Here is an 18,534-nt window from a genome sequence, read left to right on the forward strand (position 1 = left end):
GGTTCCAAGAGACCTTGGTTTAAGTCCCAGCCCTGCTAGTTTAATGTCCATAGGCAAATAACTTAACTCTCTGAGCTTGTTTCCTCATTGTATTTGTTCATCATTCAGTAATTATTACACACCTACTGTTTGCCAGGCTCTGTAGATACATTAGTGAATAAAACAAGTATCCTTAGTCCCGCGGATCTTTTTTCTAGTGGGAAGACAAACTATAAACATCATGAATAAGTAAAATGTGTAGTGCATTACATTATGATATGTGCTCTGTAGATACATTAGTGAATAAAACAAACAAGTATCCTTAGTCTCACGGATCTTTTTTCTAGTGGGAAGACAAACTATAAACATCATGAATAAGTAAAGTGTGTAGTGCATTACATTATGATATGTGCTGTGGAAAAAAATAGAGCTGGGTATGGAGAATCAGGAGTGCCATGGTCAAAGTTAGAGTGTTCAGGGCTTCCCTGGTGGCGCAGTGGTTGAGAGTCTGCCTGCCGATGCAGGGGACGTGGGTTCATGCCCCGGTCCGGGAAGATCCCACATGACGCGAAGCGGCTGGGCCTGTGAGCCACGGCCGCTGAGCCTGCGCGTCCAGAGCCTGTGGTCCGCTACAGGAGAGGCCACAACAGTGAGAGGCCCGCGTAACGCAAAAAATAATAATAATAAAAATAAAAGGGGGGTGTTCAAATCTTTAAATAGGATGGTATATGAAGCCTCACTGAGAGCTGACAGTTGAGCCAACACTTGAAGAAACCACGGAAGTGAGTAATGTGACTATCCAGGGAGAAAGCTTTCCAGGGACAGAGAACAGCCTGTGTAAAGATGGGAAGAGAGGCATTCCTGGCCTGTTCAAATTATCAGAGTTTGTTACAGGTGGAGTGAGCTGTACAAGAGTTAGATAGGAGATTTGAGAGCCAAGGGATATAGTGCAAATCTTATGGGACTCAGAAACCATTGTAGGGACTTGGGCCTTTACTGAATTAAATGAAATATCATGGATTATTTTCAGCACAAAGTGACTTTTTTGGGGGGCAGCACTGCAAGGCATGCGGGATCTTAGTTCCCCGACCAGGAATCGAACGCACACCTCTATGGAAGCACAGAGTCTTAACCACTGGACCACCAGGGAAGTCCCCAGAAGTGACATCTCACTTAGGTCTTAGCAGCGTTGCTCTGTCTACTGATTGTTAAGAATAGACTGTAAAGAGTCAAAGGTAGAACAGCGAGATCTGCTAGGAGGCTATTGCAATAATCCAGGCAAGAATGATGGTGGTTCAGGCCAGTAGTCAGATCCAATTCTGTAAATTAGATCCTATTTTGAAAGATTGAGTTAAGAGAAAGTAGTGTCCAAGAGAGAAAAGTCAAGGGTGACCCCTGCATTTTGGCCTGAGGAACTGGAAGGGTGGAGTTACCATTAACTGCAATGAGGATGCTGCTTCATGTTTGGAACCATGAGGCTACTGGGACAATAATTATAGCAACTTTATGGTGTGGTTGTGAGGAATGGTACAGTATCTGCACTGAACAGTCAAATGTTAATTTTTATTTTTTTCTAGGGAGATGGTCTGTTACTTTCATCACATTCTCATGGGGTAAAGGGGTATTAGATCTTGACCTTCAAAAAGGTCATGAACCATGGCCTTAAAGGAATATGTGCCACTAATGTGATCTGACCCCAAATATTGATGATCTGTGTGTTTATTCAGCTCACAAATCCAATGATAGATGCTTAGCATCTCAGGAAGAAAACCTGAGAGTCAGCTTAAATTATTAAGTTGTATGCCTTAGTATTATGTTAAAAAAAAATTTTCCCCCTGAGATGAGTAGCCAAATGTTCACTTTTCTTTTTTCCAAGTATCTTCTCACATGCTTAAAGGGGAAAAAAAATCAAGAGAATTGTCTTATTTTCAAAACAGCCAATGAAACTCCTCTAAATAGTGCATATCATTAAGTTTTTGGTTAACAGAATTTTTGTTAGACTAAGCCTTTAGGAATGAAACCTGTAAGAACTCTATTTTAATGGAATTTCTTCATTTGTTTCTCCCAAGAATTGAAAAGGTGTGGGTCCGAGATGGAGCTGCATATTTTTACGGCCCCATTTTCATTCACCCAGAAGAGACGGAACACGAGCCCACAAAAATGTTCTACAAGAAAGAAGTGTTTCTGAGTAATCTGGAAGAAACCTGCCCCATGACATGTATTCTAGGTAGGTATTCATGCTTTTAATTTAATCTTATTCATTCCACAGTTGGTTGAATAGTTCTTCTGTCCTACTCTTCTAGGTGCCAGGTATACAGCAATTAAAAAAAAAAAACAAAAAAAAAAAACCAAGGGGCTTCCCTGGTGGCGCAGCAGTTGAGGGTCCGCCCGCCGATGCAGGGGACGCGGGTTCGTGCCCCAATCCGGGAAGATCCCACGTGCCGTGGAGCGGCTGGGCCCATGAGCCACGGCTGCTAAGCCTGCGAGTCCGGAGCCTGTGCCCCGCAACGGGAGAGGCCACAGCAATGAGAGGCCCGCGTACCGCAAAAAAAATAAATAAATAAAAATAAAATTTAAAAAAATTTTTAAAAAAATCTCAGCTGTCTCAGAGACTTACAGTGGGGCAGAGACTGGGGAATCAGTAAATAAATTAAAATTAAATATATAGAACATCAGGTAGTAATTAGGGCTATGAATCAGAATAAAGCAGAGGAAGAGGATAGAGAGTAATGTTGAGGGGAGGTCTTATTTCAGGTAACGTGGTCAGCAAAAGCCCCTCTGGTAGGTGACATGAGAGTAGAGCCCTGAAGGAAGTGAGAAAGAAAACCATTCAAAACAGATTTTACTCCTTTTAGGCACAACAAACACCAAATGCAAAGACCTTGAGGCAGAGTATCTGGGCATGTTTGAGTCACAATAAGAAAGCCGGGTGGCTGGAGCATCCAGGGGGTGTGGTAGGGAATGAGCCCTATAGGTGGCTGGGCACTCGGTCATGGTAGGTCTTACAGACAGTGCAGGGATTGATCTGGAACAGATGAGAGGTCCTGTGAGGAGTCTGAGCAGAGAGGCCATGTGAGTCGACGTATGTGCATTAGAGGAAGCACTGTGGCTGCAGTTTGGAGGACATATAAGAATAAGGTAGGAAGCAGGGAGAGCAATTTAAAAACTTTTACAGTCTCTGTTGGATTAACCCTAGTAGTGTTATTGTTCCCATTCCAAAAATGTGAAGGACTCTTGTTTTGGTTTCCGTTGTGTCATCCTACTGAGTGTTCACAGTGGCATTCTGCTTCTTAGATCTAGTTATGCACCATATACTGTTATTGTTTTCAGCTGTTGTATTTATTCTGGCCCTGAATTAACTCATTAGCTTACTTACACCAACTACTGTTTACATCTTTTAGAGTGGTTTACTAGTCATAAGCTTTATTTTTTTTTTTTTTTTTTTTTTTTTTTTTTTTGCGGTATGCGGGCCTCTCCCGTTGCGGAGCACAGGCTCCGGACGCACAGGCTCCGCGGCCATGGCTCACGGGCTTAGTTGCTCCGCGGCATGTGGGATCTTCCCGGACCGGGGCACGAACCCGTGTCTCCTGCATCCGCAGGCGGATTCTCAACCACTGCGCCACCAGGGAAGCCCATAAGCTTTATATTGATTACATATGGTTATAAAGTTGAAGGAGCCACCATGCTTAGGACCAAAAGGAAATTTGCAGATTAAAAAGTATTTTACACTTAGACTTTGCTCACGTTACTGTTTACCTACATTGTTTTTGGTGCTTTGAATTTTTTCAGAATTGGATATGGTAAAAATGTCTGAATGGCCAATAATTCAGTACATTTTCCTCTTCCCCTCTGGGGAGAGGCAACAAAATCTAGTGAAGTTATTAAATCCTTCTTGAGTTTCTGCAGCAGAGAAAGTCTTCCTTTCAACTTGTGCCCTAGAGCTTTACTCCCTAGTGTAAACCTAGTTGGGAGACTCAAAGGGAACCTAACAAAGGTGAGACTGAAGTCTTCTTTGGTTAGGACAACAGTATCATTGATTCTTTTTTAGTTATTTTCTTCGTGGTTACCCTGGGGATTACATCTTAAATTTATGACAATCTGGTTTCATATGCTGTACAAAAAAAATTCTGTTCCTCTATAGCTCCATCCCTCCCCCTTTGTATTATTGTAAGAAATTACCTCTTTATACTTTGTGTGCCCATTATCATAGATTTATGATTATTGCTTTGTGTATTTGTCTTTAAAATCATATAGGTGAAAAAGAGGATTTACAAACCAAAAATATAATATTGCCTTTTATATTTACCTATGTAGTTACCGTTACTAGTGGTTTTTATTTCTTTGTATGACTTCAGGTTATTGTCTAATGTCTTTTAATTTCAGCCTAAAGAACTCCCTTTAGCATTTCTTGTAGGACAGGTCTGCTAGCAACAATCTCCCTCATCTTTTGTTTATCTGGAAATGTCTTGATTCCTCCATTTTTTATTTTTTTTTAAACATCTTTATTGGAGTATAACTGTTTTACAATAGTGTGTTAGTTTTTCCTTTACAACAAAGTGAATCAGTTATACATATACATATGTTCCCATATCTCTTCCCTCTTGCATCACCCTCTCTCCCACCCTCCCTATCCCACCCCTCTAGGTGGTCACAAAGCACAGAGGTGATCTCCCTGTGCTATGTGGCAGCTTCCCACTAGCTATCTAATTTACATTTGGTAGTGTATATATGTCCCTGCCACTCTCCCACTTCATCACAGCCCACCCTTCCCCCTCCCCATATCCTCAAGTCCATGCTCTAGTAAGGCTACTTTTGCTGGATATAGAATCCTCCATTGGCAGTTTTTTCTTTCATGTCTTTCACCAAATTTGGGAAGTTTTTGGCCACTGTTTCTTCACATATTTTTTCTGCCCCTTTCTCCCTCTTCTCCTTCCAGGACTCCTATTATGCCTATATTGGTTATGTTTAGTGGTGTACCACGGGTCTCTTAAGATATTATTCATTTTTCTGTATTCTTTTTTCTTTCTTTTCCTCAGACTTTTCCTTTTAATCAACCTGTCTTCAAGTTCGTTGATTCTTCTGTGTGTTCAGATAATCTGTTGAACCCTTCTAATGAATTTTTCTTTTTTTTTCCATATTTATTTATTTATTTGTCTGTGATGGGTCTTAGTTGCAGCATGTGGGATCTTCAGTTGAGGCCTGCGGGATCCTTAGCTGCAGCGTGCAGGATCTTTAGTTGTGGCATGCAAACTCTTACCTATGGCATGTGAACTCCTAGTTGGGGCAGGTGGGATCCAGTTCCCTGACTAGAGATTGAGCCCGGGCCCCCTGCATTGGGAGCTCAGAGTCGTAGCCACTGGATCACTGGGGAAGTTCCTCTAATGAATTTTCCAATTCAGTTATACTTTTCAGCTTCAGAATATCTATTTTGTGTTTACATTTTCTGTCTATTGATATTCTCTATTTGGTGAGACATCATTCTGGTTTCTTTTAGTTCTTTGTCCATGGCTTCCTTTAGTTCTTTGAGTGTATTGAAGACAGTTGATTTAAATTCTTTGTCTAGTAAGTTCAGTGTCTGAGCTTCCTCAGGGACAGTTTCTGTTCATTTCTTTCTAATCCTGTGAATAAGCCACACTTACTTGTCTCACGCATGCCTCGTAATTTTTTTGTTGAAAACTGGATGTTGAAACTATATTTTGAATATTATGATGTGGTAACTCTAGAAATCAGATTCTCCCCCCTCCTCAAGTTTTGTTGTTATTGCTTATTGTGGGCTGTCGTTGCTTGTTTAGTGACTTTTCTAAGCTAGTTTAAAGACGGTGTTCTTTGTGCTTTCACTAAAGTCTCTGTTCTGCTAGCTTTGTGGTCAGCTAGTGATTTAACAGGATTTTCTTAAAACGCTTGGATCCAAAAAACCAAAAAAATTCCCAGTCTTTGCAGTTGCATACTGCATCTTTGTTGGAGCACACCTTTAACAGTGCAAAAGTTTACAGCTCTGCCTTTGCCTTTACTACTTGCTTGTGCAGGGCTTGATAGTCAGCTAAAGGTGAGAGCTTAGGGCCTTCTCAGGTCTTTGCTGAGTATGCATCCTGCCCGTGGCATGTGCATGGCTTTCTAGATTTTCAGGACTATGTGGAAGCTTTTCAAAACTCTTATTCTCCAAAGAATAAGAGTTGTGGGGTGGGAGGTGGGTGGATGAGGTAGATTAAAATGCCACAACGCTCTCCTGCTGGCTTTCAGTCACTTTTTTCCTTAAGTAAGGATTCATTTGGTTGCTGTAAACTTTTAGCTGTTTTCCAGGATTCCAATAATGTTGATTTTCACAGTTTTTGCTGGCTTTTCTTAGTGTTTCTGTGAAGGAACATGTGGATTCCCCAACTGCCATTTTCACTGACATCACTTGAAGTAATTCCTTTTTACAGTTGCCTGTTAGAATGTGTTGCATTCTTTAGTTTATAAACTAGTTTTTTTTAAAATCTAGGATTTCATTTATTTCAAACCATAACCCTGGGTAAAAGATGCTGATATTCTCAGAAAGGTCATGTTACTGTCCAAGAAATGGACCAGAACTGAAACTTAGGTCTTCTCGTTTATACTTCTGTACTGGTGTTTGGATTGTTGGTTGGTTTACAGCCAACTGGGACACTTCTGAGAGTGAGAAGGGGTGCCATTAATATTACGCAGGACAACAGACATACAGTGAGATGTTCATCTTGAGATAAACCCCTAAAGAAAATGCATCTAGTGGTCACAAAATAGGTTTTCAGCCCAGCTTGTGGATTTCAATATCCACCCTCTCCATGGGAGAAAAGTGTTTCTTTGTTACATTTTATATTGACTTAAATGCAAGGAGGCAGATCTTTTTTTAAATTAATTTGTTTTTGTAAACTAATAATTTAAAGTGTTTAAACTTAAGCTTTAGAGGATTTATAATTTCATTGGGTTAAATATACACACTGTTGAATGTAAATCTCATTTTTGTCTCTCTGAAACAAAAGTTTTAAGGATAATTAGGCGTAATTTTTTCATCTTCTACGATATAGACCTAGTGGGCTTATTTCACTTAGGAAATAGTACTGTTTTCCTAACTATTATATATATGTTCTTTGTTCGGTTTCTGTTAAGAGTTGTCCTCACTAACTTGAATGGTAATCAAATGGCCACCAAGAAGTTGCTTTTGGGAATGAACATGTCCTCACCTGGCAGAGAGTACGTTTACCCTTAGGCCACTTGAGTGATAAAATTTCCAGGAACCTCAGCTCCTCAAACATGCCAGTTCCTAATTTACTGCAAGTTCTGTTTTCTTCATAGTAGATTTTTCTTAATGATTCTTTAATTGAAAAACTATTCTTAGAAAAGCAAGAAAAATAAAAAGTTTTTAAAGATTAGAAAGGAAAAATAAAATGATCAATTTTTGCAAAGGTACAGAGAAAATCCAAGAAATGTTCAGATAAATTGTTAGAATTAGTGAAAATATCAACATCATCTGTATTTCTATTTACCATCACTGAGCAGTTAGAAAACTAAAATTTTTAAATATGAAATTTACATTAAATACCTAGGAATAAATCTTTTAAAGATATATAAGACTCACACGTACACATACTAAAAGAAAAAAACTGTCAGGAAATTATCAAGAGAAATTAAAGAAGACCTAAATAAATGAAGTGATCCATCATGTTTATAGCTGAAGGACTCAGTATTATAAAGATGTCAGTTCTTCCCAAATTGATGTATAGATTCATTGCAGTTCCAGTCGAAATCCAGCAGGTTTTTATAAATTTTTTATCCATTAATAAATGAAGCTTCCTAAACTCTTGTCTTTTCCCTATCTTTTGAGGGCCTGGTGGGAACCCCAAGTCAGGACAGGGACAACACATCCATTCCAAGGCCACCAGTCATTTTTACTCTTTAGCTGTGAGCAGAATTTTTACCTTTTCCAAATCTCTATTTTTCCTTTATGAAGTATGGAAAATACTAACTGTACCTTTTCTGAATTGAAAAGCCTTTGGATTATGTAAGTAAAGTGCTGTGTAAATCCAAGGCAGTGATAATAATTATAGCTATTTTAAGCTTGTAATATGGGGACTTCCCTGGTGCTTCAGCGGTTAAGATGCCATGCTTCTACTACAGGGGACACTAGTTTGATCCCTGGTCAGGGAACTAAGATCCTGCAAGCCACACAGTGCAGCCAAAAAAAAAAGAGTTATAAAGTGTTTCTGAGCTGTTTTTATATGTTTTTCTTGTAAATGTTTAGTAAGTTGTTCGTTATGAACACTTCTGTTAAGGTCAAGAGCAAAATAGGAATGTCAGTGTCACTCATGTTTAACATTGTTCTGAAGGTACTAGCCACTGCAGAGAGAAGTAAGAAACAGACATTTCAAATAAGGAAATTAAGGAGATGAAAATTCAAGAGAATCAACCAAGAAGCCATGGCACATAATAAGAGAAGTAAGATGGTTGAATATAAAATTAATAGCAAACTAATTGGCTTAAAAGATTAAATAATAGGACTTACCTAGTGGTGCAGTGGTTAGGAATCCACCTGCCAATGCAGGGGACACGGGTTCGAGCCCTGGTCCGGGAAGATCCCACATGCTGCGGAGCAGCTAAGCCTGTGCACCACAACTACTGAGCCTGTGCTCTAGAGCCAGTGAGCCACAGCTACTGAGCCCACGTGCCACAACTACTGAAACCCACGCGCCTAGAGCCCGTGCTCTTTAGCAAGAGAAGCCACCGCAATGAGAAGCCTGTGCACAGCAACAAAGAGTAACCCCCGCTTGCTGCAACTAGAGAAAGCCCGTGTGCAGCCACAAAGACCCAAGGCAGCCAAAATATTAATTAATTAATTAATTTTTTTAAATGCACTTTAAAAAAGAAGATTAAATAATATTAAAAAGAATTACCTTAGGATAAATTTAACAAGGTATTGCCACAGTTGTATAAAGAAAGTTTTTTAGTGCTACTTTCAATGCATTTAAAAGGGAATGCTTGGACTTCCCTGGTGACACAGTGGTTAAGAATCCACCTGCCAGTGCAGCGGACATGGGTTCGAGCCCTGGTCTGGGAAGATCCCACATGCCGCAGAGCAACTAAACCCATGCACCACAAATACTGAGCCTGCGTTTAGAGCCACAACTACTGAAACCTGTGCACCTAGATCCCGTGCTCCACAATAAGAGAAGCCACTGCAGTGAGAAACATGCGTACTGCAATGAAGAGTAGCCCCTGCTCACCGCAACTAGAGGAAGCCCGCGCACAGCAACAAAGACCCAACACACCCAGTCAATCAATCAATCAATGGAATGCTTGAACAAATTGCAAAGCATACCATGTGCTTGAATAAGAATTTTCAACATCGTAGAGATGTTCATTCTCCCTAAATTAATCTTTAGTGTGATGCCAATAGGCATACCAATGGGAATTTTCTGTGAGAAAGTTGGGACTAAATAAACTGATTTTTTAACATCATGTCAAAAAAGAAACAAAAATCAGGAAAATTCTGAAAAGCATGGTGAAGGGGAGAGTGTCTATCCTTACAGATACTAAAATATCATAACACTATAATAATTTAGATTATTTATATGATATATGAATAAACAGATTATTTGAACAGAATAGAAACTTTAGCAGTAGACTTAAATGTAATTTAATTTGTGATAAAAGTGGTATCCCAGGTAAGTGAGAAAAGATGGATTTTTCTCTAAGTAATATTTGGAAATTAGGTAGCCATTTGGAAAAAGTAAAATTGTATCCATCTCTCATGTCAACTTCAAAATAAATTCCCAGATAAATCACAGGCTTAAATGAACCTAAAATGAAGTAACCAAAAGATACCAAAAGAAGTGATGGGAAAGAAATTTTTATAACCTTTGACATAAAACCCAGAACTCATATAAGAAAGATGGATAAATTCAACTATATAAAAGTTTAAAATGTTTGGCAGAAGTAAAGACAGATGACAACTTTGGGAAGATATTTGCAATGTATATCATAGAAAAAGATCAAATTTCCCTCATCTATGAAGAGCTCCTATAAACAATTAGAAAAAAAGATCAACATCCAATAGGAAAATGGGCAAAGATTAAGAGAGAGCAGAGAGAAGTTTATCAGTGGTTCTTAAAATATGAACTTCAGCCAGTGGAGAAATGCAAATTAAAATTACCCAGATGCTGCTTTTTTTAAAATTACCTATCAAATTGTCAAAAATTCATATGTTTACTAGTTGATAAGAATACAGGGAAGTGGCATTTGCCCACCTTGTGGTGGGTTTATGAATTAGCATAACCTCTATGGAAGGTAATTTGATAATACCTATAAAAATTAAAGTGTACATACCCTTTCACCCACGTTTTGTACTTCTAGAAATTTATTCCTCAAATGTATTCATCCATGTGCAAATTGATATGTGTCTTTTTTGGGGAGGAGGCTGCATTGGGTCTTCGTTGCTGCGTGCAGTCTTCCTCGAGTTGCATCGAGTGGGGGCTACTCTTCGTTGTGGTGCGTGCGCTTCTCATCGCGGTGGCTTCTCTTGTTGCAGAGCACAGGCTCTAGGTGCTTGGGCTTCAGTAGTTGTGGCACGCAGGATCAGTAGTTGTGGCTCATGGGCTCTAGAGCACAGCCTCAGTAGTTGTGGCGCACAGGCTTAGTTGCTCTGCGTCATGTGGGATCTTACTGGACCAGGGCTCGAACCTGTGTCCCCTGCATTGGCAGGCAGATTCCTAACCACTGCACCACCAGGGAGGTCCGATATATGTCTTAAATTATTTATGTCAACATTTTTTTGCTTCAGTAGGAGAGCAAAAATTTGGAAACAACCTAAATATCCATCAGTAGGGAACTAGTTGAATAAATATATTAATACCAGCAGTGATCCTCAAGATATATTATTTTGGAGCAAAATTTAGGTGTAAAACAATATAAGTGATATGCTACCATTTGTAAGTTTGTGAGGTAAAATATACGTAACATAAAGTGCAACATTTTAACCATTTTTAACTGGACAATTCAGTGACATTAAATCCATTGACAGTATTGTACAACCATCACTAGAACACATCTAGAACTTTTCATCACCCCAAATAGAAACTCTGTACCCATTAAGCAATAACTACCCATTTCAGCCTCTCCCAGCCCCTGGTAAGCACTGTTTTACCTTATTTCTCTATGAATTTTGCCTATTCTGGGTACCTTATATAAGTGGAATCATGTAAAATTTGTCCTTTTGTGTCTAACTTATATTACTTAGCATAAATAAAAAATTCTCAAGGTTCAACCATAGTGTAGCATGTATCAGAATTTTATTCCTTTTTAAGGCTGAATAGTATTTTATTGTATGTATGTATAACATTTCGTTTATTCATTCATCTGTTGATGGACATTTGGGTGGTTTCTACCTTTTGGCCAATTGTGTATAATGCTGCTATGAACACTGGTGTATGAGTATCTGTTTGAGTCCCAGCTTTCAGTTCTTTTGGATATTTACCTAGAAGTAGAATTGCTGGATCAACTCTGTTTAACTTTTTGAGAAACTGCCAAACTGTTTTCCACAGCAGCTGTACCATTTTACATTACCACCAGTGATACACAAGGGTTCCAATTTCTCCACATCTTTACCAACACTTGTTACTTTCTGGAGGTTTTGTTTGCTTGTTTGTTTGGCTTTTTTCCCTTTATAATGGCCATCCTAATGAATGTGAAGTGGTATTTAATTTCAGTTTTCATTTGTATTTCCCTAATGAGTAATGATGTGAGCATCTTTTCATGAGCTTATTGGCTATCTGTGTATCTTCTTTGGGGAAATGTCTGTTCAGATCCTTTGCCTATTTTTTGAGTTGTCTTGTTATTGCTGAGTTGTAGGAGTTCTTTATATATTCTGGATATTAGACTCTTACCAGAGATATAATTTGCAAATATATTCTGCTGTTCTATGTGTTGTCTTTTCACTTTGTGTCCTTTGAAAAACAGAAGTTTTTAATTTTGGTGAAGTCCAGTTTATCTTTATTTTCTTTGGTTGTTTGTGATTTTGATGTCACATTTATGAAACCATCGCCTAATAGAGAGTCTCAAAGATTTACACCTATGTTTTTCTTCTAAGAGTTTTATAGTTGTAGCTCTTATATTAAGGTCTTTGATCCATTTTGAATTAATTTGTGTATATGGTATATGGTAGGCTTCCAGCTCCATTCTTTTGCATGTGGAAATCCAGTTGTCCCAGCACTACTTGTTAAAGAGACTATTCTTTCCCCATTGAATTGTCTTGGGACCCTTGTCGAAAATCAGTTACCCGTAAAAACTCAATTGTATGGGTTTATTTTTAGACTTTTAATTCTATTCCATTGACCTACATATCTATTCTTACACCTGTGCATACCCTTTAAATCTTCTAACTTGAATCATGTGAATATATTAATTCAAAAATAATACAAATTTAAAATAACTGTTAGCTATAACCACAGTTTACTCCTTTAATTTCTCTCCAATTTTCTCTTTCAGGAAAGTGTGCTGTATTGTCATTCAAGGACTTCCTCTCCTGCAGGCCAACTGAAATTCCAGAAAATGACATTCTGCTTTGTGAGAGCCGCTACAATGAAAGTGACAAGCAGATGAAGAAATTCAAGGGACTGAAGAGGTTTTCACTCTCTGCTAAAGTGGTAGATGATGAAATTTATTACTTCAGGTAAACTTGAAAAACTAAGGAAGAAAGAGCACTTCAGCTCCTAATAGTAAAACTGATATCAAAATAGCATAGTGGACTATGCTATGGCTTCCCCGGTGGCGCAGTGGTTGAGAATCAGCCTGCCAATGCAGGGGACATGGGTTCGTGCCCCGGTCCGGGAAGATCCCCCATGCCGCAGAGCCTGTGCATCCGGAGCCTGTGCTCCGCGACGGGAGAGGCCACAACAGTGAGAGGCCTGCGTACCACAAAAAAAAAAAAAAAAAATAGTGCAGGGTTGTTTTTTTGGTTGTATTTTTTATTAGGTCTTAAACCAGAGCAGTTGACATTTCAAATAGAAAATATTAATTCATTCAATTAAACATTAAAGGAAAATCCTCATAATCTGCTGAGATGTGATAACTGGTATAACAGTCCTCTTGGCGTAGACTTCAGTAATTGTAATATGGAGGCAGAAATCTTTGGTTCTGGTTCATAACCTGTCTGTTAAGAGGTTGCACAGTTCTGGGCTTTCCTGGTGGCGCAGTGTCCCCTGCCTGCCAGTGCAGGGGACACGGGTTCAAGCCCTGGTCTGGGAGGATCCCACATGCCGCGGAGCAACTGGGCCCTTGAGCCACAACTACTGAGCCTGCGCGTCTGGAGCTTGTGCTCCACAACAAGAGAGGCCACGATAGTGAGAGACCCACGCACCGCGATGAAGAGTGGCCCCTGCTTGCCGCAACTAGTGAAAGCCCTCACACAGAAAACGAAGACCCAACACAGCCAAAAATAAATAAATTAATTTTTTAAAAAAAGAGGTTGCACAGTTCTGTAGACTACGAAAATTCTTTTCACTATATATTGGCAACTAGATCTCAGCTTTGCACCCAGTGCTTTTGTGGGTATTCAGCAGAATCCCTTAAAAACAAGCATCTGTAAGTAGTTGTGACTATAAACATATGTTTTAATTCTTTCCCTTGCTGACTTAGAGTAGACATTGCAGTTTGCAGGACGTTGCTTCTAGATATTAAGGCAGAACATTGCTTTCTGATCAATCCTGGAGTATTAGGTTATTTCATTTTATTTATTTGTTCTTATGTCACTTCTTTTAGAAAACCGACTGTTCCTCAGAAGGAGCCCTCACCTTTATTGGAAAAGAAGATCCAGTTGCTAGAAGCTAAATTTGCTGAGTTAGAAGGTGGAGATGATGATATTGAAGAGATGGGAGAAGAGGATAGTGAGGTCATTGAGCCTCCTTCTCTACCTCAACTTCAGACTCCCCTGGCCAGTGAGCTGGATCTCATGCCCTACACACCCCCACAGGTGAAGGTGACAAGTTCCTGTTACTTGTCTTATTTCCAGCTCCGGTTTGCAGCAAATTCAAACCCAAAAGGGAGGAGACATCCAGCCCCTATATTATGGGAGCTTCAACCTAGAATGCTACAGGAAGGAACAGGTTTTTGTTTTTTTTTTCTCGATGCCACTGATGACTAAAAGTTTAATATTTTTTTTAATTACATAGACAGTTGGTTTTAGTGGCAGGTTTAGTTAGAAAGCTCTTGCCTTGTATTGAAGGAAAGCAATGAGGAACTGCATCATTCTGTTACTCTGTCTTCATTGCTTATATCTTTTTAGTCTCTCTTTCTTTAGGACCTCATCTTTCGGTTAAAGTGATCCCTATTGGTTTTTTTGTCTCATCTAGAGTTTTCTGAAGACTTGATTGTGAGGTCACTATTAATAGATTGCAGTCATGGAATTCAGTGAAACTTTCATTTTTCTTATATGGTAAGAGGCAAGGAAGAGCTGTGTTTTGAACACGAAAATGGCCAGCTATAAACTGAACATGTCTATAAAACAGTAGCTGTTGAGTCGCATGTTCCTGGCTTCCATAAACCTTTAGCAATTGACCAGATGCAATGTTCTGATGCACTATAAGAGCTTTCTGCCTTACAGTCTACTCCAAAGTCTGCCAAAGGCAGTGCAAAGAAGGAAGGCTCCAAACGGAAAATCAACATGAGTGGCTACATCCTGTTCAGCAGTGAGATGAGAGCTGTGATTAAGGCCCAGCACCCAGACTACTCTTTTGGGGAGCTCAGCCGACTGGTGGGGACAGAATGGAGAAACCTTGAGACAGCCAAGAAAGCAGAATATGAAGGTAAATAGAGCATAGGCACAACTGTCTGAGCTTTCTAAGCAAGGGGGTGTTTTCAGCAATGCACGTGCATAGACAGGTTGAATCTCTTGTTCTTACCACTTGCACGTGAACTTTGTGTTGGGGACTGTCTCAAATGGCTCCCATCCAGCAGTTTAAGTGTCAGCCTTGTCCTGACTGAGGAAGTGCTGCCTCTGACTTGGCCTCTGATCCTGGTGTGGTTTTTTTTTTTTCCCCCAAATTTCTCAAACAAATATTTAGCTATCAAAAATTGCATGATTTTTTTTCTTTCATTAAGTCCTGTAAGCACACATGTGTTGAGCTGGGGAATGATTGTACAAGGATGTTAAATATAATTTTGGTTAAAATTCATCTGAAATGGGGCTTTCAAAATCAGTGATCTTCTATTACGGCTCTCGATAAGCCATATGTATAAACTCCAGGCTGAGGCTTGGCTGAAGCGCTTGGTTTCCTAGGCCAGTCCTGGCCTGTGCTGCATTCATAGCTACTTTTAAGGTACTTGGGTACTCTTTGATAAAGCTCAACTGCCTTCATTTTCCTTTTACTCTATAATTAAATCATTTGGGGCTATGAGCTATCATTCAAGGATTTGGTGGTTCTTAGCCATTAAGTACAAATACTTAAGAGAGATTTTTGGTTTTTTGTTTTTTAATATCAGGCATGACTTTAATAAAGAAATGAGTAATAAACATTAGATTAGGCAAGACTGTTGCCCTTAGAGCTGTATTTTTTTCCATTTGGAATTGTATATAATGCTTCATTTTGCCAGTTTAAAGCCCTCTCTCGATTGACCATAGTGATCACCATTACTCTTCTTGGCCAGGTCCAAATCCAGCAAGCATAAACAAATTAATTACCAAGGCTGCCTCCTTTAGTACAGTTTATGGAGTTTCCAAAGAAACTCCTTTTTTTAAAAAAAATAGTTTACTCCTTTCATTTATTACAGTTGATTTATTATTATAAAATTATCTGTCAGGCTTCCCCAAGGATCTTCTGCAGAACTCTAGTCCTACAAGATGTTCATTCAGAAAACATTTGTGGCAAAACCAGTTTGAGAAGCACTCCAAAAACTTCCTCTCTTAGAAACTTAATAGTGCATATTGCCATATGTAAGTCTTTAAACCTATAGTAAATAACCTATTTTTTTCACCTGGCATTTTCTGAAACTTGATCAGGTATTCATGTAATATCTGCTAATATCCCGAAGAACTGATATTTCACAGAACATTCTTTGAGAAACCATAGTCAGTTCTATAAGAACCTAGAACTTTGGAGAGCTCTGGTATTTCTAACCTTAGTGGAAGTTAAGACCAGATATATCACTCAGTTGGAGAAGTGTTAGAAATGAAGCTCACATGGCTGTAAAGCCTGGTCCAGGATAAATGAAGCCAGTACTGCATGGCTGGTTATTCAGAGTGTGAACAAGAGTGAGAAATGTGTCTGGATATGATGTAAAAGTAAAAATGCTGGAGCAGAACCGAAAAGAAGGAGAAATGATGGCTTCTGGGAAATTCTACCAAATTCAAAGGGGAATCTGAAATTTCAGTGAGAACTTAGTGAGAGGAGCTATATGACTCAGCAGTGTCTGCCTGAGACTCAAAATCTGAACTTTTGGTGTTCAGACCCATTGAATTCAAAACCCAGAGTTTGGAGTTTGGCTGACTTCATTTAATAATTCTCTTCTCTAAGACAGCCCAAAAAGAATCAACAGGTAGCCAGTCCAATATTCCATCCACAGGCCTGAATATTTCTTTTTTCAACTTCATTATTTTGCTCTCCCATTTTACTGTGTCATTTGTGTAATGAAAATATGAGAACTTAATGTGGGGGTCTAGGTCATCAGTGTTTTTTTTACTGCTAGTTCAAGGAAATAGGTTGTTAAAATGGCCTTTGTCCCTCACGCTCATTGTACAGAGGATCTGTAAACTGGGACAGTGTAGTGAGTGATGACAGGTCTCTGCAGGTAACACTGTTGCAGCCGAGGAAGCTTTGACTTGGTTGACTTTCACATTCTAACACAAAGGAGGACTGGAGCCGTTGCTTCTCGATGCTCTTTAAAGCCATGTGACCTTGAGCTGTTTTCCCCTTCCTTAGATCACCCAGCAAGTAGCCTTTTGAATTCCTTGTTGGAGGGTTAATGTGTGGCAGTTGGAGTTTGATACCAGGAATCAGGGCCGCAGGTTGCTGGTTCTCTCTGTATCCTTGGACAAGTCACTACCTGTCTCCAGTCTCAGTTTGCCCATGTGGAGAGTGGAGAGGAGTTCCTATTTATGAACGGTGAAGCAAAATAAACCCTGTATTGTGGGAGCTTTGGGAATGCACATTTCTAGAGTTCTCTAGTAAGGGTCCAGCCTGCTAGCTCCCATAAAGACTGGGAATGTGATTGTTGGGGCTACTGGCTATGGAGAAGCAGAAAGAGTAGCTCAAAGGAGTGAGGGGTATAGCAGGGATGTTCCACAGCCCAGAACTGGCACAAGCTAATGCTCCTCTTGCATTTTGGATGAAATAAGTATGGATTCTGGAACTTTTGCTGATTTAGTATGATTTATGGTCAGTATTGAACTCAGCTTCAGGAAACCTGGTTCTGTCAGTACATTGTCCATTGTTTCATATGTGTATATATATTATTCCCTGCTTCTGATGACTGTAGCCTGGAGTATCATGCATTTTTTTCCCTTGGGATTTATTAAACATGACCTCTTTGCTTCATTAGAATGTACAAATTAGCGTTTATTTTCCCTAAAGCCTTGTGGAGGAGGCAAGTAAGCTACTTTTCCCTTACAGAGTTAATTTTCTTCAGCTGCTAAACCTCATGACACTAATGACAAGAGTCCTCAAATCTTAGTAAAATTGGGTGCCAGGAATCAGGAAAATATAGTAAGTAACAGTTGTGCCAAAAGTTACAATGGGCCATGGAATTGCTTCATGTTGAAATTATAAATAATTTGTAATGCTATTAATACTAGAATAATGGTAGCGCTTCTCATCTTCAGGGTGCCTTGTGAGATTAACCATGTTGGTTATGCTGGTGACGTTTTTAAATAAAATCTGTGCTTTCTGAATGTGTGTTGCAGTCTTAACATTCTTGAAATCTTTGCAGACCAGTTCTCAAGATGGGATAGGAAAGCTGGACTCTAGGTTACCAAGTGAAATCGGCCCGACTCCTCCTGTGTTGAGACTAGTCATCTACTGTTCCTTCCATTGAGACAGAACTGTTGCCTGTGTTTTTACTAGTCCTGTTGAATGCAATGGATGGTATTTTGAATTCCTGGGTTAAAAACAGAATTGAAAATCTGAAATGCCTTTACAGAGCGGGCAGCTAAAGTTGCTGAGCAGCAGGAGAGAGAGCGAGCAGCACAGCAACAGCAGCCGAGTGCTTCTCCCCGAGCAGGCACCCCTGTGGGGGCTCTCATGGGGGTGGTGCCACCACCAACACCAATGGGGATGCTCAATCAGCAGTTGACACCTGTTGCAGGTAAAAACAGGAGCTAAGACCATTTTTTTCCACTTTAAGAAATTCCTTCATTTTTTTTTTTCCTCCAACAAGGAGTAAGCCACAGTCTCTAGGCTTTTCTCATGACAGATTCAAAGTTTGAAGTCATCCATGTTGTCCTTATATCGCCTTTCCCTTATGGGCAATGCCTCCCCTCTACCCCAGAAATGGGCCCTGGGCCCAATCCTGGGAATTGGTAGGGAGCAGCTCTTCCCTGGCTGTGGGCATGGTCTG

At 39.6% G+C, this 18,534-nt stretch overlaps 1 protein-coding gene across 30 annotated transcripts in view; it reads left to right on the top strand.

Annotated features, from left to right (window-relative positions):
- Nucleotides 1-18,534, top strand: part of PBRM1 (polybromo 1) — a 105,402-nt gene that overhangs the window by 75,548 nt on the left and 11,320 nt on the right. For 16 of the 30 annotated variants that reach the window (XM_067043933.1, XM_067043934.1, XM_067043936.1 and 13 more), the window contains 5 exons: nt 2,049-2,206; nt 12,475-12,658; nt 13,747-13,957; nt 14,588-14,789; nt 18,118-18,282. In XM_067043933.1, coding sequence (XP_066900034.1) covers nt 2,049-2,206; nt 12,475-12,658; nt 13,747-13,957; nt 14,588-14,789; nt 18,118-18,282 — 920 coding nt within the window. Of the gene's footprint in view, nt 1-2,048; nt 2,207-12,474; nt 12,659-13,746; nt 13,958-14,587; nt 14,790-17,907; nt 18,023-18,117; nt 18,283-18,534 lie in introns of those variants that run through there. The other 14 variants (XM_067043951.1, XM_067043935.1, XM_067043944.1 and 11 more) reach the window with 2 other exon arrangements.

This window comes from Kogia breviceps, chromosome 10 (genome assembly GCF_026419965.1).
Source record: "Kogia breviceps isolate mKogBre1 chromosome 10, mKogBre1 haplotype 1, whole genome shotgun sequence".
NCBI classification, from domain to species: domain Eukaryota; kingdom Metazoa; phylum Chordata; class Mammalia; order Artiodactyla; family Physeteridae; genus Kogia; species Kogia breviceps.